Source organism: Tachyglossus aculeatus, chromosome 2, assembly GCF_015852505.1.
Source record: "Tachyglossus aculeatus isolate mTacAcu1 chromosome 2, mTacAcu1.pri, whole genome shotgun sequence".
NCBI classification, from domain to species: Eukaryota; Metazoa; Chordata; class Mammalia; order Monotremata; family Tachyglossidae; genus Tachyglossus; species Tachyglossus aculeatus.
The window spans coordinates 115,181,330-115,203,315 of NC_052067.1; the positions used below are offsets into that span (position 1 = coordinate 115,181,330).

Here is a 21,986-nt window from a genome sequence, read left to right on the forward strand (position 1 = left end):
GTCCTCTTTCCTCTCTTCCTTACCAATACCACGCTGGATTGAGTCAATCAGTCAATCAATGGCATTTATTAAGCACTTACTGTGTGCAGAGCACCATACCTAGCTCTTGGGAGAGTACAGTACAGAAGAGTTGGTAGGAACTACCACTTCCAGCTAGATTACTGCAGTTGAGAATTCTAAACAGTTAGAACAGTAAAAGCGAGAGAACCCAGTTGCTCCTTCATCATTAGAGTCTTGCGGCCTGCTCCCCCTGAAGAGAAGCACCCCATCCCCAAGCCATCCAGGGCTCCTCGAATGCTCTGCTCCTGCCTGGCATACTGGAGATGTGGTACCAACAACAGCCCCCGCTTTTTAGATTGTTGTCATTACTGCTGGAACTGTTTGATCCTCTTAACAGCCTACCTGCCTAGAAACAGCTTACCTGTTACTGCCTGAAACTCTACTCCTGTAACTACAATGTTCTGGCGCTCCTATTGTATTTATCATGGCCTTGTCTTTTTATATTCTTTTTTTTTGTTTTATCTCTCCTCATGTGTACACTGCTAACCTCTTCCCCTGTTAATTTGTTCATGCGAGCCTCCTGTGGACAATGGACTCTGTCCAATTCTCTTCTGTGTTTTTTTCTAGTTCAGTTCTTGGCTCATGTAGGTGCTCAATAAATGCCATTAAACAAATGAGTGAATTAATGTAGGGTTTTTGCTGTTGCTTTATTGGGAAGTGGGAGGGGAGAGGTAGAGCTCGCTTTGATAGGTTGAAATTGGTTATTTCTCACCTTGTTTTCTCCCTAGATTATGAACTCCTTGGAACAAAAACTGCCTTCAGTTGTATGATGTTTGTATGTTTCCAAGTGTTTATTACAGTGTCAGGCACAAAGTAGATGTTCAACACATATTAGTAATAATGTAATGATAATGATAACATCTTCTATCTTGGTCTCCTTGCTTTAGTCCATCTTAAACTCAAGACTGCCCTGCCAGTTAAATCAGCCCAGAGATGCTGTGATATGAACCAGTGTCACTGTCTCAGCCCTGGGCCTGCAACAAGGATGAGGAGGAGCTGAGATGCCTCCCAGGCCCACAGGAGAGGGTCCTAAGGATCACACTTCCTGAAGGTCAAAGCAGAATACTGTCCTTGAGCTGAAAAGATCACAGACAAGTGTTTTGAATGAAGACCAGATATCCATTATTTCCAGTCCCCCTGTTAGGGTGATCTTGACAGTATCAGAGGTATGTTTGGCCCCTAGGCATCCAGCCTGCTCTGCTGTTCAAAGTCCACTCCAATTTTGACAGATCTGTATGCATACCAGCTGATTACCCGAGTCAAGATCATGCCTCAGTGTCCCTTAGGGACACTTTTGAAGTGAAACCTCTTTCTTGGAGAGGGAGTTGGGAACATGGGACCCTGGATGTCATAGAGTACCCATTTGGCACAAGTGTTGGCCAGAGAGATAGGGCAGTGGTAACCCTTCACTTCAACTCCTGTTAGGACCCAGTCCCTGGCTCAGGCGATGGTGTGTGTGTGTGTGTGGGGGGGGGGGGGGGGGGGGGTGTTTAGGCAGAGTGGTGCTCAAAAAGAAGGAGAGCAGGTGTCAAGTTGGAGAGACATGGATAGGGGGATGTCAGAAATCACATGATGCTTATGGAGATGAGAGAAAGAGGACTTTTGATACGGGCCCAGGACTTTGGGAATATGGATTGCTTCCCTTGCTCCAGCCTCCTTATCTCTGCAGAACCAGCTTTGGGGGAGAACTGACCCCCGGAGTTCTGAATCAGCTGGGAGTGATTTAGTGGGACTCTATTTGTCAAGTCCAGGGCAGCAGGACACCAAGATGCCGGCCTCACATCAGTTCCAATGGCAGAAATTGTGATGGAGAAGAAACAGAAGTGAAGGAAGGCCAGGTTAATCAATCAGTCACAAGTAGACCCCAGGGGAAGGAACCAATGAGGGGGCAGAAGAAACTGGAATTCCATCCCTTTCACCAGTCTTTTCCCATGGGTGCCTTACAATTTCAACTCCTTTCCTTTGATATCACTACACTCTCCTGCCTCCAAAGGACTGCTGGGAAAATCCTAGAAATCAGAAAAGACATTATGTCCTCAGGACTGGTCCTGCACCTTTGTCTTTCGCTTCTCCAGCCAGATAACCCTTCTTTTCTCCTCCAGGAATGCACGAGGGTATAATTTAGTGATAGTCATTGGTGTCTAAACTTTGGACTAAGCTAATAAACAGAAAATGCAGCATCACCATAATGAGCTTCCTTCTTCAAGACCACCTCTACAGAGAGAAGTGCCTTTAAGGCAAGATTCCATTTGTTGCTCCCTCAGAACAATGAGGAATGAACTAACGCTCCCCCAGCTTCTGCTGGAATTCAGCCAGGGATCCATCAGAGTTACAGGGTATCCACATTCCTTCAAATAACACACCTTTATGACCTCAGTCTCCCTCCAAACCTGCTGTCATTGGCTAGAATCTTCAGGGTTTCCATGGAGCTTCTGGTAAATAAATTTGAACCATCACAAGTGACCAATTGCCTTGGTCCTGGGCACAGGCTTCTTTTGTGTCTTTTACCTTGACAGCCCCAGGAATATTTCTTTTGATCCTAGTGACCTCAGTCACTGTTTCTTCTTTTCAGATTATGGCAGGTAAGGATAGAAGTACTTTGGCAAGCCTGTCGGTGGATTTTAATTTTAATTTTTGTTTTAATTTAAAGCACATTACTTTTTTTTAAAGAACCAGCAAGGGAGATGGGTTTAGAAAATAAACGGGTAAAGATATCTTGATAACTCTATCCTGTGGGAGATAATATTTTGGTTATGAGCAGATATTTCCTTCATGATTATTTTGGATTTTGTTACTTTTATTTGAGACAATTTCAGTTTACTAGAGGGAATTGGGATATAATTGTTATCTGAAGGGTTTTCCATGTCAATTAGTTGAAAAAGTTAGAAATATTAGAGGAAAGTGGAAAACTGAGAGGGAAGAAAGGAATAAAATTATGGAAAATACATCAGGGTAACCATTTCCTGCAAATGCAATGAAGAGAGGGAAAAGTGAAAGGGAGAGAAAGGAATGGTAAAGTGAGAATATAATGAAAATAGTTGAAGGAGATGGATAAAAATACAGTAAAGGGAGTTTAAAGAACAGTGGAGAAGTTAGACAAGGAGCAGTGGTTGGGGACAAAGTAATTCTGAATTTAAACCATTTCCCACAAAAAACTGCAACATTTTTGAGGCAGGAATAATATCCACAAACTTTACTGAACTCTCTCAAGCACCTATCACAGAGCTCTGTATAGGGACTCAATAAAGACTACCAATTGATTGATTAAGTTTCAACGTGGGAAACATATTCAAGGGCCAACTAAAACAAAATAAAATCAATGGTCTGTGTTTATCCTATAGAGCTACAACAGAGCCAAAATTAGTGAGTTGAGGTTTTTTTTCTCCCCTGATGTGACAAATTGACCTTGATATCCAAAACTTTCTGTATCTGGGTCGAAGGCAAAATATTTTCTGGGACTTCCTTGCATAGTACATTTCACCAGTTTTCTAGGGAGAGCTGGTGGATTCATAAATCATTAAAATCAGGCCACATAGATCATTTTGGTTCAGCCTGGAGAACATCTGTGAACAAGTCCATGATGCTAATCAGTACATTTCTGGCTTCATTCTCCTGTGGTCTGGTGAACAAGTCAGGAGTCCAGGTCAGTGAAGGATTGCTTTTGAGAGTGAGGTGTGCCAGCCCACCTGGGGTTGCTCTTGGTGAGTTTTCCTCAGGGTCACCTTGGTTGCCATGAAAGCTGTAGAATTGGAGCTGTTGGTGGGTTGATATGTGGCAGCAGGAGGATCAGACCTCACTAGCTTCATTCTACTCATTTGTATTTCCAACAGAGAATTCTAGAAACCCTGCTGAGAATTCCCAAAGGACATCCTCACAGGCAATTTCCAACTCATGTCCTCAGACCGTTCCTGTGATGAGCAGTGGCTCCTCCCTGATAGGAAGTCTTCATAACATCGCTCAGCATTCTGGTCCAGCCATCAGCAATGCTTGGCTGCTGACACCTATTTCCAATGTACCCTTCCACCCTTTCCCAACTGGTGGCTACTTCTTCCAACATCCCAGTACTCCTGGGCTATCTGCAGTAGCTGGGCTGAGCCGGGCCTTCTTTTCTACAGTTGCCTATCCAAACATCTCCGAGTGGAGCAGTGCCAGAAGTGCTGTTGAGATGCCATCACCTCTGATGGACTGTACTGTGACTGTCATCCACAGTCCAGAGGCCCCTGCTCCCTCCCTGCCCATGATGGTGCAGTATTTCAATGCCGGCAGTGCTCCAAACATGTTTCCTCTGTACCCACAATGGTCTGCAGGCCTTGACCCAAGAGCTTCCTTACCAGTGCCAAATGAGGGATACCATCTGCCAATTCCCCACCATGCAGGCACCCAGGCCTATTTTTATAATCCAAGCCTGCTAGGCCCCCAGCTACCTGGACAGTTTAGCCCCTACCTGCAGCCCTATGGCCCTGTCCCCTACAGAGCTAGCAGGGCTGTTCCCTGGCTGGGAGCTCCTCAGCCAGAAATGGTGATGGTGCTGAAGGAGATCCAGCTCCAGGGTACTCTGCCTCAAGTTTCCACCCCTGAACTGTACTATCCAGACTCTACTCAGCAAGGCACAGCAACATCCTTCCAAGGTAAGTGATGGTCAAGGGGAAGACAGAAAGGATTAGCATCAGAGGAAGAGTCAGAGATGGGGCTTGAGTTAATGTATCTTGGCAGGATGTTCTAGCTGACTCCTCCCTTCCGCCCCGGGGTTACCCTCTGAAGCCTCTCACTGCTCTTAGATGACTAGTGGTTTCACCCCCAGGGCTGTCCTTGGATAACAGTACAGTACCCTGCAAGCGCTTAGTACAGTGCTCTGCACACAGTAAGTGCTCAGTAAATACGATTGAATGAATAATAATAATGATGTCATTTGTTAAGTGCTTTTGTGCCAAGCACTGTTCTAAGCACTGGGATAGATGCAAAGTTATCAGGTTGTCCCACTTGAGGCTCACAGTCTTGATCTCCATTTTACAGATGAGGTAACTGAGGCATAGAGAAGTTAAATGACTTGCCAAAAGTCACACAGCTGACGAGTGGTGGAGTCGGAATTAGAACCCATGACCTCTGACTCCCTCTTTCCACTAAACCAAGCTGCATCTCTGTGTGCCTGGGACGCCACAGTCCCATATGGACAATCCCATGTCTTCCCACATAAGCTGGATGTAAGCACCCTCCATTCACCTTCCCTCTTCACCTGCACCTTCATTCTGGGAATCCTGTTTTCAGCCCACTGCCCACTGATCCTGGAGCCTTGGGTTCAAATAGTTCTTGGCTAGGGAGTGTGTAAACTGGTTGAGAACTTGTCCTTGGAAGCCATGAGGGTGAGAGTCCATTCCCAATGCCCTTCAAGACCCTCATATTTCACTTGCCATGTTCTTGGTCCCAACTGAGTTACCCAGAGACCCAGACTCCAATAGCCAGCACCCATTTGTTCTGGGGAAGAGAGATTAGAAAGTGCTCTGAAGTGCTGGGTCCCTAGGAAGTTGAACAGGAGAGCTCAGCTTGGGGAAAGTCTGGATTCCTGGCTGAGGCCTGAGCAGAGGTCTCAGTCACTGGGTATTGATATTCCACTGGCTCTCTTGCAGGGATGGGAGTGTCACCGGGCTTGGCACCCACAGCCCCGACTCTTGGCTGGCCACCAACCTTGGAGCTCTCCACACCTTGGAACAGCAAGGCCATCCTGTGTACTGAGGGTAATCCATCTTTGGAGTCCATGAGCAGTGACAAGATAGTTGCAGATCAGGCGTCTGATAGCCATGTTGCCCTGTCTTGTGCTCTGGATGACTGCTCAGAGCTCCCAGTGGTGCCCCTGGAAATCCAGGGTCCTTCATTTCCTCCTCTGGAAATTCTGGAACCTCCATCACCTCTTCTGGAAATCCAAGAGCTCCCATGTCCCCCCTCGGAAATCCTGGGGCCTCCCTCACCCCTTCTGGCAAATCAGGAACCCCTAGTACCCACCCTAGAAGACCAGGAGCCTCCGCTATCCCCGCTGGAAATCCCAGACATTAAGGAGATTCTAGCCTCCATAGATCTCCTTCCCTTAGAAGTTGACCAGCCTCAGATTGGCCAGAGCACTCTCTCAGAGCAGCCTGTTCCTGGAGATCTATTCCCAGGGCAAAGCAGCGCTAGTCTTGAGGCCACTGGGAACATCTCTGAGTTGGAGGGAGTCACGCAGGCTGCTCCTCTCCTCCTCCCTTTGAAAGAGGAGTCTCAACCCAAGGGATGCCAGGCTTCCAAATCTGAGTCCAAAGCCACCAGAGCAGATTTAGATCAGACTTCAGGGGAGTCTACCCCAGGGAGGGATTCCTCTGGCAGGAGCGGGAAACAAAAACGTAAGAGCACAGAGAAGGCCCCTGAAACCCCTGAGCCAGAAGTGCATTCCATGAGTTCCCAAATAGAACCAGCTTCCTCTGTGTCTCCAACCTGTTCCATAGGTTCTGGGTGTCTCCCCCAAAGACCCAAACTCCAAAAGACCCCAAAAGCTAAAAAGAGCAAGGCCAAGAGGCCCAGACTAGAGGAGCCTGAAGATCTTGGGGGCAGCAACTCTGAACAGACTGGAGGAAAGGGGCAGTTGAAGATCAATGCCACGCCTGAGGAACAATCTCCCTTTTTCAAGAGAAAGCGGAGAAATGACTGTCCTGAGTTCAGCCAGGAGTCCTTTAAGAAGCCCCGGAGCAATCTGGGCATGCACATGCTGCAGTCAGTGCAGGTGTTCCACAAACTAGGCAAGAAGAGTCCCCAGGCCAGAAGCATCTCAGGGATCAGAGAGAGATTGGGCAACTCATCAAGTGGGGAGGAGATGAGAAAAGCCCAGTTGGGCCCACTATCGGTACCAAAGGTCCACCACACCCAGAAGCTAGGTGGCAATACTGACACTCAGAGCAAGTTACCTTCGGAGGGAAAGCTCAAGTTGGTACCACTCCTTACCCCTGAGCGCAAGCCGTATTGGCCTTGCCATGGCAATCCCTCACTCTCAGTTCCATGCCGGGCTGCTTCCAGCCCATTTAGCTCTACCTATTCCAGCCAACATGGTGTGGACAACCCACCCCACCATGGTCTTATCGATTCAGACCACCCAGTTTCTGCCAATTTGGCCCAGCCTGATCTTGCTGTACCAGAACGATCAAGTCTCCTGAATCCTGCCCAACCAGAACCTGCCATTTCCTCCCTCCCAGAGCCTGGCAATCCAACCTGGCTGAATTCTGTCAGCGCAAGCCCAGAAGAAGCTTCTGCCAGTTCAGACCAGACTGAACCTGCCACACCATCCCTCCCAGGCCCTGGCAACCCAACCTGGCTGAATTCTGTCAGTCCATGCCACCCAGCTTCTACCCCTTCAGGCCAGCATGAACCTGCCCTACCAAACTTCCTAAATCATGGTAGTCCAACTTGGCTGAATTCTGGCAATCTAGGTCATCCCATTTCTGCCTGTTCAGGCCAGCCTGAACCTGCATTACCATTCCTCCAGGTTCTTGGCCACCCAACCCAGCTAGGTATTTCCAGTCCAAGTAATCCAGTCTCCATCGATTTGGTCCAGTCGGAACCTGCCAAACCATTCCTCGTAGGACCTGATGGCCCAACCCAACCAGGTCACGTCAGTGTAGGCAGTCCTGTTTCCATCAATTTGAACCAGTGTAGTTCTGTCAAACAAGATCAACAGAGTCCTCCCAAGCCTGTCCAGTCAGATATGCCCCAACCAATGCTCTTGGGGCCTGGGCAACCAACTTGGATAAATTGCACCACTCCAACTCTGCATGGTGCTGCCAACTTGGCCCGATCCAATCTGGCCAATCCAGGCTGTCCACCACTTACCAACACAGCCTGGTCTGGCCCAGGTATCTCAGCTTCCCAGCCACGTCCTGCCCACTTAGCCTTCCCACCTAGACCTAATTCAACAGTTCCATCCCAGCTGGCTCCCATAATCCCACCCAACCCTGTTAATTTTTGGTCTGCTCTTCCAAGGCCCACCCCCAACCCCCCAGTTGTTACCCGCCCCTGGTTTCCACATCAGTTCCCAAACATTGACTTCAGCAGACAACCCAACCCCTGGAAGATCCCCACTGTCCCTGAGCCTGTCGTATCAACACCCATCACCCCGGAGCAGAGGCCTGAGAGGGAAGCCATGAAGAGACAGGCCCAAAGGGAACGGGAACAGGCTGCCAAGTATTCCTCCTTAGGGAAGGTACAATTCTTTGTTGAGAGGCAGAAAGAAATGGAAATTTCTGACTACTATGGCTATACAGTATGAGCAGAGCACCTGGGACTTAAATTGTCTTCTTGAGCTCTTGGTTTGCTTTGATACTTATCTATGTAGATTTTTCCATATAGTGTTAATAAAATTTTTCCTGAAATGACCTTCTCAATCACTCAATCAGTCAATGGTATTTATTGAATACTTACCACGTGCAGAGCACTGTACTAAACACTTGGGAGAATACAGTGCAACAGAGTTGGCAGTCGTGTTCCCTGACCAAAAGGAGCTCCCACTCTAGAGGGGAGACAGTCATTAATATAATTGAATAAATTATGGATATATACAAAAGTGCTGTGGAGCTGAAGGCATAGTGTATAACGAATCCTTAAAGGATACAGAGAAAAGTGCATAAATTATGCAGAAATTTATGCACAAGACATTTAGAAGTCACCTGTTCCTGAAAAGAAGGCATAAGAAATTCCAGCACTGGACAGGCAATGCTGACCCTGGCTAAGATATTCTTTTTCTTTTGTTGACCTGTGGCTTGCCAACTAAACAATGACATGTTACCTGATAGGCTTATATGCATGCTATGGTCTTTGGCTTTCCAAAGTGATTGTGTTGGGGATCCCATGAAAATGTTTGTCCTCTTAAAACACTGCTGATGAGCTTTTAAGTGAGCCATCCAATTTCCAGCTAGGATTCATAGTGTGATAGGAATCAGTGTAATTTCATGTGTGTCTACCAGGTTATCTACTGTGTGTGCATACTTGTGTGTACATGTATATGTATGTGTGTTTCATAAGGACAAAAACGTGTAATATAACATATGGTCATAGGTGGTGTTCATAGGTGGTGTCTAGTGACTGGTATTCTGAATAATAGATGTTGGCAGTTTTCTGTTTTTCCTTGCTTGAATATTTTTTATACAATTTTCACATAAAGTGTAATTTTTTAAATATCTTGCTATTTTTATTTGTACAGTTCTGGATACATTTTTATCAGACATTTTGGACAGCTGCACAATCCACATTCCCTATCCAGTTTAGCGATTTTCTTGTTCTTTGCCCTTTTATCTTCCTTCTTTCTGTTTGTCCTTCTCTCTTCCTGCTGCTTCCTTTTCTCTGCCTGACTCTTCTTCTCCTTCTGCCTTTCTTTTCCCCTTTCCTGCTTTCCTCTTTCTCTCCCCATTTTCTTTCCCTCATCATCATCATCAATCGTATTTATTGAGCGTTTACTATGTGCACAGCACTGTACTAAGTGCTTTGGAAGTACAAGTTGGCAACATATATAGACAATCCCTACCCAACAGTGGGCTCACAGTCTAAAAGGGGGAGACAGAGAACAAAACCAAACATACTAACAAAATAAAATAAATAGAATAGATATGTACAAGTAAAATAAATAAATAAATAGAGTAATAAATATGTACAAACATATATACATATATACAGGTGCTGTGGGGAAGGGAAGGAGGTAAGATGGGGGGATGGAGAGGGGGACGAGGGGGAGAGGAAGGAAGGGGCTCAGTCTGGGAAGGCCTCCTGGAGGAGGTGAGCTCTCAGGCAGGGATCCCTGAGAACAGAAAAGCCACTGCATGTGTCCTGAGCACACTGAAAGAAAATCAACCAAGTGATGAAATGGAAACCAGACCCTTTCATTTATAGTCTAGTCACTGAAGGGAGTTCAGGCGAGATGGAAAAGACTCATCATTAATGAATATTGTTCATTGAGCACCAACTGTGCCCAGAACAATGTATTTAAGTGCTTGGAAAGGTACAATATGGGTGATAGATGCAGCCATTGCCCTCAAGGAGCTCGCAGTCTAAGAGAGATTGACAGACATAGCCATTCCTAAGTAATTAGAAGAGGGTAACTAGGTAATTAAATCGGGGTGAAAATAAAAGTCGAGAATATAATAAATACTCAGGTTTAGGGCAGCTGTTGGGTGGAAAGTGGAGTTCAAATTATTCTGATTGTCCAATATGGTAATGGGGACCCAGGAAGGCCCAGATTCCCATCTAATGGTGATGGTAACACATTTTCCTTTGGTTGAAATGAATTTGCTTCCACCAAAATGTTTTAAGAAAAGTGTTTTGTGACTCTCCCTAAGATTCTACAGACCTTTGGTCTTTGGAAGCATCTAATAAATGGTAAGACATAAATTGGATGGAGGTTGTTAGTTTATTTGTAATTTTAGACTTTGCAACATCTGTAGAAAAGCATTGTGGTCTAGTGGATAGAACACACACCTAGAAATCAGAAGGACTTGGGTTCTAATTCTGGCTCCACCACTTGTCTGCTGTGTGACCTTAGGCCAGTCACTTAACTTCTCTGTGCCTCAGTTACCTCATTTGTAAAATGGGGATTAAGACTTTGAGCCCTATGCAGGATGGGGACAGTGTTCAAACTGATTTGCTTGTATCTAGCCCATTGCTTAGTACAGTACCTGGACCAAAGTAAGCACTTAACAAATAGATTTTTAAAAAGCAAGGAGTAGGGGAAAAGAAAGATGGCTTAACTGAGGAAAGCCTTTGTAGAAAACATAATTTTTAGGAGGACTCTGAATATGGGGGGAGAGGTGATCTGTCGTATATGGAGGGGGAAGGAGTTCCAGGACAGAAGAAGGATGTGGGCAAGGTGTTGGTAGCAAACTAGACAAGATAGAAATATAGCAAGTAGAAGTTGGTGTTAGAGGATTGAAGTGTGTGTGCTGGGCTATAGTAGGAAATCAGCAAGGTAAGTTGGAGGGGATAGGATGATTGAATGCTTTAAAGCCAATGGTAAGGAGTTTCTGTTTATGTGGAATTGGATGGGTGAATTGGGAGAATGGATGGTGGAAAGAATAGCCAAATGTTATGGTTTTCCCTGAGGAATTTATTTTTTAGATCCAGGAGATGATCCAGGTTGGGGTGGGAGGGGACTATAAGGAAAGGAGTAGATTTGGAGTGAGGAGAATGATGGAGACCTGAGGAAAGAGGACATGAGTTGGGAATGATGGGCAAAAATGTTGGGCCACTTATGATTCCAGGCTATTGGGAAGAGGAGTGGAGACATGGAGAATTTAAGGAAAGGGAGGAGGCTCTAGATGAAGTAGGGAGGAAGATGTTATCTAGGTAGATAGTCTCTGCTGGGGTGACACCCTGCTTAATTAAGGAGGGCGGTAGGGGCCACTCACCTGAGTCTTGCTAGTTGTGCTGCTAGTCAGAGCCTAGAATTCTGGCCGGGAGAGTGGCCACCATGGCTAGAGGAGGAGTGGGATGTTTTGACATTTCTGGGACACAGGTGAACAGTGTCAGTGGGCAGCCCTGGGTCTGGGAGGTGGTTGCAAATGAGGGCAGGTGTGCACACTGTGCTTAGAGCTCAGACTGTTGTGATGGAGGTAGGGAAGGCTGCTCTGAAGCTGGGATGTGGACAGAATTGAGGGTGGGTGTGCATACCAAGTCGTGAGCTTGGGCTGCTGCAGGGCTCGAAATTCCTCCCCACCTCCTCAGGGATAGAAACCCTGGTTCCAGTCCCTCTTTGCCCTTTTCTCCCTTGCCCCTCCCCAGGTGTCTCCTTCCCTCTTCTGCTTTCCACTGCTCAGCCCCATTCCCCCCCACCCCTGTATTTTGTAACCTGTTGGGGTCTGGCTCCTGTGTCTCTTATCTGCCCAATGCACAAGTCCCAGATCCCAGCCATGTGGTAACGGGGAACCCAGGTTGGTGGGTCCTGTCATGTCCCACTAGGAGGAGTGGACGCTGATAGCAATGACCACTGATTGGCTGATTGACATCCTAGCAACCAAAGGAAGAGCATGGGGAATTTATGTTGGTGTGACTGGGAGAGAGAATAGGTAAATGGACAAAAGCTATAAAAGGGCAGTTTTGTAACACAACAGATGCTCAGCACCAGGACCTGTGGGCACGTGCTGAAATATCCCAGGAGGGAATGGGAATAAAGGCACTTGGACTGGAACAAGATGATTGGGTGTTTTCTACTCTATGTTCCTCCGGGGAGTGGAAGCAGAAGAAATGGAAGGTTGCAGGATAAGCGTAGTGATAGGGTGTTTTGCAGGAGGAAAAGAACATTGGGCCTGGGATGACTGGAGGTGCAGAAACTCAGCCAGTATTTCCTACCCTTTGGCTGCCTCCCCTCATCCCAAACAATGCCTTTGCCTCACCCAGTCTCTCTTTGTGGGAAGAAGACTGAAACATGATTCAGAGCCAACAGGACATTGCCAAAACTCTGAGTCACCTTCAGGTATCTTTTTTAACTTGTGATGTCTGGTGCAAACCATGTAGAGTCCCGAGTGGCAGAAGCCCAGCTGCAGGCTCTCTCATGCAGGAAATGCCAGGGCCCTGTTTAGACCTCACCGCTTTGGAGAAACAGGGCTCAGAATAAGAGGTGTCACTCCATTTGGCCAGGCCTTGTTTGACACTGATCACAAATGAGGAGGAAAAACCCAATCCTGAGAGCTGCCAGTCAAGAGGAGCAGACTCTGTCAAGAGGCACAGTTCTTAGACCATGAGTAGAGTCGGTAAGTTGAAAATGATTTTATAAACCAATCTGGGAAAAGGGTTGGCTGTTTGGGCAGTGCCCTTGGCCATTCTTTACATTACTCGTAGATGGGTGGGTAATGTGGCCCAAAGTAGGTTGGGAAAACTAGGGCCCAGGGATGATGGTAAGACCATGCAGGAAGTGCTGTAGCAGCCAAAAACTTGGTCCGAGTTTCTCTCTTACTGCATCACTGTCAAACCAAGCCAAACCCCTGTGGCAAGGTATTCCTAGAACAAGATTAACACAAGAGACAGGGATGGAGTTGCTGATGTGGGAATTGTGTAATAGGAGCATTTCTAAAGGGTCTGAAATTCCTCTCCAGGCTTGCAATGACCAATTTTAACACAATTCTGGATTCTCAAGCTCCTCTGCAGAGCTGGATCCATTTCCATGGCCAATACTGACATTCAGTGCCTGTAATCTGCAAAACACCCTACTAGTTCTGTCTCATTCAAGGACACAATTCAGACCCAATCCTTATCCTCCAAAGGCCTCCAATCAAGGGGTGAGGGGGACAGATGGCCTGGGGAAAAAAGAACGACAATCAAACACTCAGAGCAGATAGAAGCCCCAACAGTTGAAGTAGGAGTCATTTGCTTTACTTCTCCCGGCTCCAGTCCATATTGCCATGATGGTACAACATGCCCCCAACAAGGTTATCTAGGAGGATGAAGTTTGGCTTCCATAGAGCCTGATGGGAGTGTGGAAGGGGCCTTTCTTCAACTCCCCCTCCTCACCTCCCTCCCCATAGAGCCAGAGAGAGTGTTGCGACTGTGGGCTCTGGGATTCAGATATGCCCCTCTTGCTCCCTTCTTGCTGCCATTATGGCCAGGCCAGATGGAAGAGCCATCTGCTGCACTCTGGAGTGCAGAGAGTGTTCAGCTGTTCAGACTAGTTGCAGCCTGGCTGCTCAAACTGACTGGGTTTTGGGAGGCAGTTGTGGGGGACAGTGGTGAATGGTGGGAGTAAGCCTCACCATCTTTCTCTCTTCCTCTTTCTTCCTCATTTCCTTTTTTCCTCCTTTTTTCTTTTTCCCTTCACTGTTTCCCTATCAATCAGTCAATCATCAATCATGTTATTGAGTGCTTACTGCATGCAGGGCACTGTACTAAGAGCATGGGAGAGTACAATATAACAATACAACAGACACATTCCCTGCCCACAGTAAGCTTACAGTCTAGAAGAGTGCTACAGACATTAACATAAAAAATAAATTACAGATGTGTACAGAAGTACTGTGGGGCTGAGGTGGGGTGGTGAATAAAGGAAGCAAGCCAGGGCAATGCAGAAGGGAGTGGGAGAAACGTAAATGAGGACTTAGGGAGGACCACTTGGAGGAGATGTGTCTTCAATAAGGTTTTAAAGGTGGGGAGAGTAATTGTCAGATATGATGAAGGAGGGCATTCCAGGCTAGAGGCAAGATGCGGGAGAGAAACTGGTGGCGAGATAGATGAGATTGAGGCACAGTGAGCAAGTTGGCATTAGGAGAGCAAAGTTTGTATGCTGAGTTGAAGTAAGAGAGTAGTGAGATGAGGTATGAGGCAGGCAAGATGATTGTTTTAAAGCTGATGGTAAGGAGTTTCTGTTTTATGTAGAGGTGGATGGACAACCAGAAGAGATTCTTGAGGAGTGGGGAAACATGGTCAGAACGTTTTTATAGAAAGGCAGGACGTTTTTGTAGAAAGACAGGAGGCAATGCGAGACTTCCCTTTTCCTGCTTTTTCATTTCACCCTTCTCACTGTCTCTTTCCTCCTTCTTAATTTTCTTCTGGGTCTGTCCCTGCCTCACCTCAAATTTATGGGTTTCTGGATCCCTTATCAGCCTTTCTTGAATGCAAGAGGCACAGGTGCTTGGTTCAGTGTTCTTGGTACAGTCCCTAGAATCAATAGTACAAGGCTTTGCGGTGACTTAATAAGCATAATTGCTACACCATCAACAGTTGCACTCCCTAGGCACTCACCCTCCACCCCCAACCAAACTCTAAAACAACAGCCCCTTTCTAGCAAATTTTCCCCAGCCCCAAGTCCTGCCACTCTAACTCCTGGCCAAGTTGTATAATCTTACAAATTCCAGATAAACTTGACTCTTCTGTCCCTACTATGCGAATTATATTTTACTAAGTTCCCTGATCCTTGGCCCAACATATGAAACTAGTCATCATTCTACATTCCAGACTAAAATGATTTTTGGATTCTGAAGACTCTAGAATCATCCACATATTCTGTTTCTTTTGACTCCATAGTGAATTAATGCCTCAGTCTGGGATAAGGTCTTCTACACCTCTGATGGTTTCATCTCACATGCCATTTAAGGATCCTCTTGACCCTCATGATGCTGTGTGACACAGGACTCTAAATTGTGTAACTGAGTCCTAGTTCTTCAAAGCATCATGTTTTGTCTTTGCAAGTGGATGTCTGGATTTCTTTTGTAAACTTTAAGTGCTGCAAGTTCTTTAAATTGTAGCACAATCTCAGAGGGTGAAGATGAATCCCATGAACCATAGACAGTTGAGTACTAATGGAAGGCTTCTTCCCAGCATCTGTTATTTGAGTCCCTTCATCATTTTCCTTCTCCCTGTATCCAACCCCCCCCTCCTTTTAAACAGGTGAAGCTCCATATGGGCACAGGCTGTTGATAAAGCTTTGGGACTCTTGATGAATGGTGGATTCTGATCCCATAGTCCTATTTGAACTCTACTGTTTTGGCATGTGCACACACCTTTGTGACAGAGGTTGACAGGTGGCAGGTGGCTTGCCCTGGACCTCCCTCTGGTCTTGTTAGGGCTGAGCTACCAGCAAGTCCCTCAAGAAGATTGATTGTTCCCCTCATTCAGTCAGTCATTCAACTGTATTTACTGAAAGCTTACTGTGTACAAAGCACTGTACTAAGCTCTTTGAATAGTATAATATAACAATAAACATTCCATTGGGAGCAGCACAAGACTCCCTTAGATGTTCAGAGAGCAACACTGCCCACAGGATTAGACAACATCATGTCAGAGGCACACGTTGGATGGTGGCTCTTTGGAGTACCATTAGAACTTGGTTCTTCATCATGATTTCCTGATGGTAGACCCTCTTCTGATTCACCCACTGGACAATGGGTAAGATTAGTTGGAGCACTATGCATTAAAAATAGTAGAGATGACCCTTTGGCAGTTGGAACAAAATTTTCCTTGTCCTTTGACCAGGACCAATTAGAGTAGATGGCAGTCTAAACTCAACTGCTGTCTTCTTGGTGCATTGCTATTTTTTGTAACTTCATAAAATTCAATAAGCTTACAATATCAGAACTCAATTCTGCTTTAGCATCTACAATAAGTACAACAAAAAGGAGGAAATTGATTAGGGACTGGGATTCTCAGATCCATTTATGATCCCTTCTCACACTCTCGCAGTGATGAGTTGTAAAGTGGGCTAGAAAAACCTACAAATACTGGCAATGTGTAGGGAGATATGCGGAAGAAAAAATATTCCAGTTACCTGTCCCTGATGTGGAACCAAGATTTCAGGATGAAATCCTTAAAATTCCAATGCCCTTTCAGTTAGTAATGGCAGTTCAATTAATTAAAGATGTTTTACACAGTCATTAATTACACCTAATTGGCTCCATAATTATGGAATTAGCTAGGGGAATTTGAATGAGCCTTAACAGAAATGTTTGGCCTCTGAAATTATAGCATATTGATTTAACAAGCCTTCAAATACCTTCTACACTTGGAAAGGTCTCTTGCACTGGCTCTAGAAAAAAATGCATGGAATCTGGAGTACCGTCTTCCTCCCTAGAATATGCCTGTTTATTGTTATATTGTATCTCCCAAGTGCTTAGTACATTGCTCTGCAGACAGCAAGAATTCAGTAAATACAACTGACTGACTGACTTTAAGCAGAGAGACATTATTTCACTGCCCTAATATAGGAAGCTATTAAAAGCACAAATATTCTAGAATATCCTGGCTAAGGAGAAAACACTGTTCTAGACTATGTGCTCAGCTAACCTAGTGATGTAGGCCACATTAAAAAGATAAAAACCTTGAAAACTGGAACAGTTTAAAATGGACTGCAAGAAACTCTGCTTGTTACCCATGGAGAACGCTTATAATCTGGTCTTTAAACTCCTTTCACGGGGGAAAGGTGAGTTAGCTTCAGGACTGGAAGTTCCTATGCTTCTGGGACTTAGTAGAAAAAGTCCTGGGAAGTGCAACTCTGCAGCCTTCAGGTCCCCAGAAACAGGCAGAGCTTCTCAGACATGTGATAAAGAGACTGCAGTCTATGGAACCCTACTCTAGATCAATCATCACTGTATTTCTTCTAAGTCCAGACATCTCGTGCAAGGGGAAGTAGGTGAAGTTTAACTAAAATAGCATCTCAGCCTAAATTATGGGGCTCTAATCTTCTGCCAATGCATTATTCAGGATTGCCAGCTGCTGTGGGCACTCTAGCTGCTTTTGGAAGAGGTCTAACATCTCCTATTCCTACTTAATTTAAACTGAAGTATCTAGGTCTAGCATGGTTAGCATTCTGACCTTGAGCCATTAGATATATGTAAGCAAATTGGCTCTACATAGATCTTTTTTAAAGCATTGACAGGATTCATTTGCTAATTCATTTATGCCTTGGGAGAATTTCCATTGAGATTGTTATATCAAGCCCCTGTTATGAGCATCTTAGATGCACTTGAAGGAAGCTGGGCGATGGCATAGTTGAAAATCCAGTGGGCTTTGTGCAATCATCAAGATCAAAGCCATCATCTTGAATCTCTTTCTCTGGGGCTTTAACCTCCCTGGTGTTTCTACTATCTGATTCTGAGGGAGGTATGGCCAGTCAAGGCAGGCAGAGTGAATAGGGGAGTGGTGGGCAATACCAGAAAACATATGATTTGAGCCATATGGTTCCTCCACCATCTCTTGCACTTTGTTTCTACATTAACTAGTGCTACCACTTGGTCAAAATAAGTGGCAACCCACCAACTACATGTTCCCTGGTGGTTGGAATGGTTGTCTTAAGACACTGTGCTCACAACTGACCATGGAGAATTAGGGTGATGGAGGAGGAGCATGGCCTAGTGGAAAGAACATGGGCCTGGGAATCAGAGGAGGTGGGTTCTAATGCTGGCTCTCCCACATGTCTGCTGTATGTCCTTGAGCAAGTCACTTAACTTCTCTCTGCTTCATTTACCTCATCTGTAAAATGGGGATGAAATCTGTGAGCTCCATTTGGGACAGGGACTGTGTCCAACCTGATTACCATGTATCTACCCCAGTGCTTAGAACAATGCTTGGCACATAGTAAGCACTTAACAAATACTACACTATTATTATTTGTTAAGAGAACTAAGTTGCTGAAACGTTTACTTCTTGGCTACAATGGAAAACAATTCACAGTCTCATGTTAGACACTATCCATTTTGATAGGCTGATTTTGAAATGCTGGAGTTTTCCCCCACACTAATTATTTTTACCTTCTCATGCAGTATCTGGTCCAAAGACCAGACATTAAGAATGATTTAGCTGTCTATGATGTAGTCACCCTGAGGTAGGGGTACTATCAAGACTAGAAGTTAACCACTGAAATGAGGTATTGATTGGCTGGGGCCTTGGCAGTGACCAATAGAGTGGATTAGTCTGGTAGGTCATCAGGTGTTACCAAAAAGTAACCCATTGCTGGCCCCAGCACCCTGAGTATTAGTGTTATTTAATAATGGTATTTGTTAAGTGATTACTATGTGCCAAGCAATGTTGTAATTACTGGCAAAGAAGTGATTTCATTCCTTTTCATCCATGGATATGCTGAAATGGGATGGAAATGGCATGCTCCATCTTGATTTTCCTGGATGAGTTTGTTGCTGGGATAGGCCCGAAGATGGATAAATTAAGATAAAAAACAATCATCCTTGGACAATATTGGATCACAGTTTCGAAGCAGTATAACCTAATGGAAACATCATGGACCTGACCTTAAGGCAAGTCATTTAACTTCTCTGTGCCTTGCTTTTGTCATCTGTGAAATGGAGATTCAACACCTTTTCACCCTCCTTCTTAGACTAAAGCACAAGGACTGTGCCTAACATGATTAACTTGTATCTGCCTAGTGCTTAGAACAATGCTTGACACATATTAAGCACTTAATACAAAATAATAATAATGATAATTAATCATTAATTAATGATGATAATAATAATAAAACCCAACAGGTGTAAACCCAACAGGTGTTCCCTACTGGGTACCAATGACAGTGAATGCTTGGAAAAGTGGTGATGCCTAATGATTATTCAGAGGGAGTTTTGAGAATGATTAATCAACATTTTCTTGCAGAGCAAGGCTCTGTCGCACAGCTCCTTTCATTGGCTCCCAGGTGGAAGCATGAAACAAATGAAGTAACTCTTGTTTTAAGAGTGTCTGGTGATTACTAGTTATACATTCAGATCCCAATTATCCATGGTAATAGAGCAAAGCATGGATGTGGATAATTAAAATGAACAGATAATCCCCCAATCTCATTTTAGTCAGTTGTTTCAACTTCATTCCCGCCAAACTTTTAAAAATGTATGTTGATAGCTTGCAACAAAATAGGCTGGTTTGAGTTTCATCCCTTCATTTTCTTATCCATTCTCTAGAGGTGATGCTAGTAAGCTACAAACTGGCCAAAAACTAGCTTCACAGGAAGATAGAGCGGAAGAGGGTGTCTGAGTATTTCTCATGTCAATTCAATGCCTGAATAATAAATAATAATAATAATAGTTGTGGTATCTGTTAAGCACTTACTGTGTGCTAGACACTGTGCTAAGTGCTGGGGTTGATACAGCAAGTCATGTTGGACACAGTCCCTGTTGCACATGGAGCTTGTAGTCTCAATCCCCATTTTACAGATGAGCTAACTGAGGTAACTAACAAGTGAGTTATTCTGTATACAGTAGAGTACAATATAATATAACAGAGTTGGTTGACATATTCCCATCCCACAACAGCCAGGGGGCTGGATGTTTGGTTAGGCGTGTGTGTGTGCATATCTCTGTGTGACTTTCTGGGACTGCCCTAGCCCCAGAGTTTGTAATCTTCTTCTCTTTTGAGGGCAGAGATGGTTTTGGGAGCCAGCCCCTCCCCAGCACTGAGAACACCAAAGATCAATTCCAGCTTTCTACTTCTATAATTCCCCTAGTTGCCTAGCCCCTACAAAATTGGTTCAGGTTTATACCCAGCTGGCATGCCCCAAGATGTCTTTTTGGATTGCATGGTTCCTCCACATTTAATTCTGCTGAAGACAGTCTTCTTCCTACACAGGGGAGAATAGGTAACTCTCTGGATTTTCTTCCCAGCTTGCGGTGACTCTAGGAGGCAATTTTGCTATGTCAAGCTTTGCTTTCTGTAGGGTGTGGCCATACAGGGTTTTTAAGGGCTGCATTTAAAAACAAGCGGGGTGCACACTGCCATCACAGTCAGGCTTTCCTCTGTTTAATAAAACATATTTTCATGGGTCATGTCTGCACTTACTAAAACAGAAACAACTCAGGTAGTGGGTCGACATCCCCTGCATAAAGGTCTATATCAGTTTGCATTCAGATTTAGTTTCTCACAAAGAAGCTGGGCAAGAACCTCAGAAAATCCTTGGCATCCAATTAAGACACCCTAATTGAGAGCAGAACAAGAATGTTAAGTATTATTAGAGTGGGAATGGGAATGACAGAGTCTGAGTAGGGCAAGAATCCTGAAAGTGCGGTCCAGTAGCAATGCAGACAGAAACATCAATTACTCTGCTTCTGTGGGATTTTCCCTGGTCTTACAGGTAAGTCACGCAGTAGTGATTCTACAAGTTATGAAGTGGGAGAGTTCAGGGGCACCATAAAGATTTCCTTTTCTGCAATTATGCATGAGCTTTCTTCAAGGAAATGGGTCAAAAGGAAAAGGAATTGATAGAGCAAACCCTTAACTAAGAGAAATAAGTAGCATTGTTAACAAAAACAACCCAAACTATTTTTGGGTCTGAGCATGGCTGGGGATCAGGAAGTGGGAGCCAGGGCAGGTTATTCAATCATTCTGTGGCTCCATTTAGGGCCAAGAAGAAGCCAACCCCCATCTCTTGATGACGTTGGTGATATAAAAACTGACCACAAAGCAGAGCAGAAATGGAAATCAAAGAATAGGAGCAGGGACAGTGGTGGCTGAAGCAGATGGAAAAGAGGAGCCGAAGTCACCAAGCCACTGTGAGAAGTGGGGAAAGTGGTAGGGAGAGCAGCCAGACATGAAGCACGAAGACCACACACTCATTTCTGTCAAGGTTCTTGAAGGTAACCCTGCCCAATGCTTGTCATTTTATCAACTAAAATTTGAGGAATTGCTCAGAAATATGTGTCCTCGGGATTGAACGTTTTGGGTAGCTAGCCAGAAGCATCCTCTAGTGATGGTCTTTCCATAGTAGATGAGGAATGCATTATTTATTCCCATGAAGCTAGTTGATGGCATGCTGGAGCTGAAGAGTTTAAAGTGAGGTGAACTTGCTAGTTCAGTGGTATTCTTAAGATGTTTATGTGCACTCGGTTCTACTCTAATGTGTGTTTTAACTGCACGCTTTGGTTAGAACGCCTTTAGGAAATAAGGGCATGCTCTAGTAAGAACGTGAGTCTGCTTGACCCCAGCGTACTGTGATACTGAAAGAAATTGCTCATGTTTGAGAGAACTTCAGAGAGCTACAGCACGAGCTGGGGTTTACTCTGGGGTTTTGCAAGAACCCAACCCTTGTGTTTTAGGTGAGCTGAGTGCTTTCAGTTTTAGTCCAATAAACCATACATCCATGAGAACCGTTGGCTTCCGATAGAGCATTGTCTGTTTAATCTTTGCAAGGATTGTCCATTACAGAGTTCTTGTATGTTTTTTTCAACAAAAAAAATCCTCAGAATGCAAATGCAAAGTTAGAGGTCAATATATGTGTGGTTTAATCTGAATGGCTGTACATCAGGAAAGACTCTCTGGATCCAATCCAACAAATTGAAAGGGGAGCTCACTGTCGATCTTATCGGTGAATCAAAAACTGTTTATTAGGCTTGTGGCAAGAACCACCCCAGGCAAATGAGAACCTGATTCTCATCCATTTTGAAGGGTGCGGTAGGATGATGTTTCTTTTAGTTTTTCATTATCATTATATTTATTAATCATATTTATTG

General features: G+C 44.9%; 1 protein-coding gene across 2 annotated transcripts; it reads left to right on the forward strand.

The window, feature by feature from the left end:
- Positions 1 to 1,122: 1,122 nt before the first annotated feature.
- Positions 1,123 to 8,401, forward strand: C2H2orf78 (chromosome 2 C2orf78 homolog). Of its 2 annotated transcripts, none has more exons than XM_038769849.1 (3): positions 1,123 to 1,226; positions 3,891 to 4,688; positions 5,685 to 8,401. In XM_038769849.1, exons 2-3 carry the CDS (start codon positions 3,974 to 3,976, stop codon positions 8,342 to 8,344), a joined length of 3,375 nt encoding a protein of 1,124 aa, XP_038625777.1. In that variant the 5' UTR covers positions 1,123 to 1,226; positions 3,891 to 3,973; the 3' UTR covers positions 8,345 to 8,401. The 2 variants fall into 2 exon arrangements, with proteins under 2 accessions (XP_038625777.1, XP_038625768.1); XM_038769840.1 differs by lacking the exon at positions 1,123 to 1,226 and adding an exon at positions 2,546 to 2,642.
- Positions 8,402 to 21,986: the final 13,585 nt, after the last annotated feature.

What these genes read in the sequence shown, in the direction of transcription:
- C2H2orf78 (XM_038769840.1), top strand. An exon ending in CACAGCAACATCCTTCCAAG is followed by an intron (nt 4,689 to 5,684) that starts GTAAGTGATGGT and finishes GCTCTCTTGCAG; the next exon opens with GGATGGGAGTGTCACCGGGC.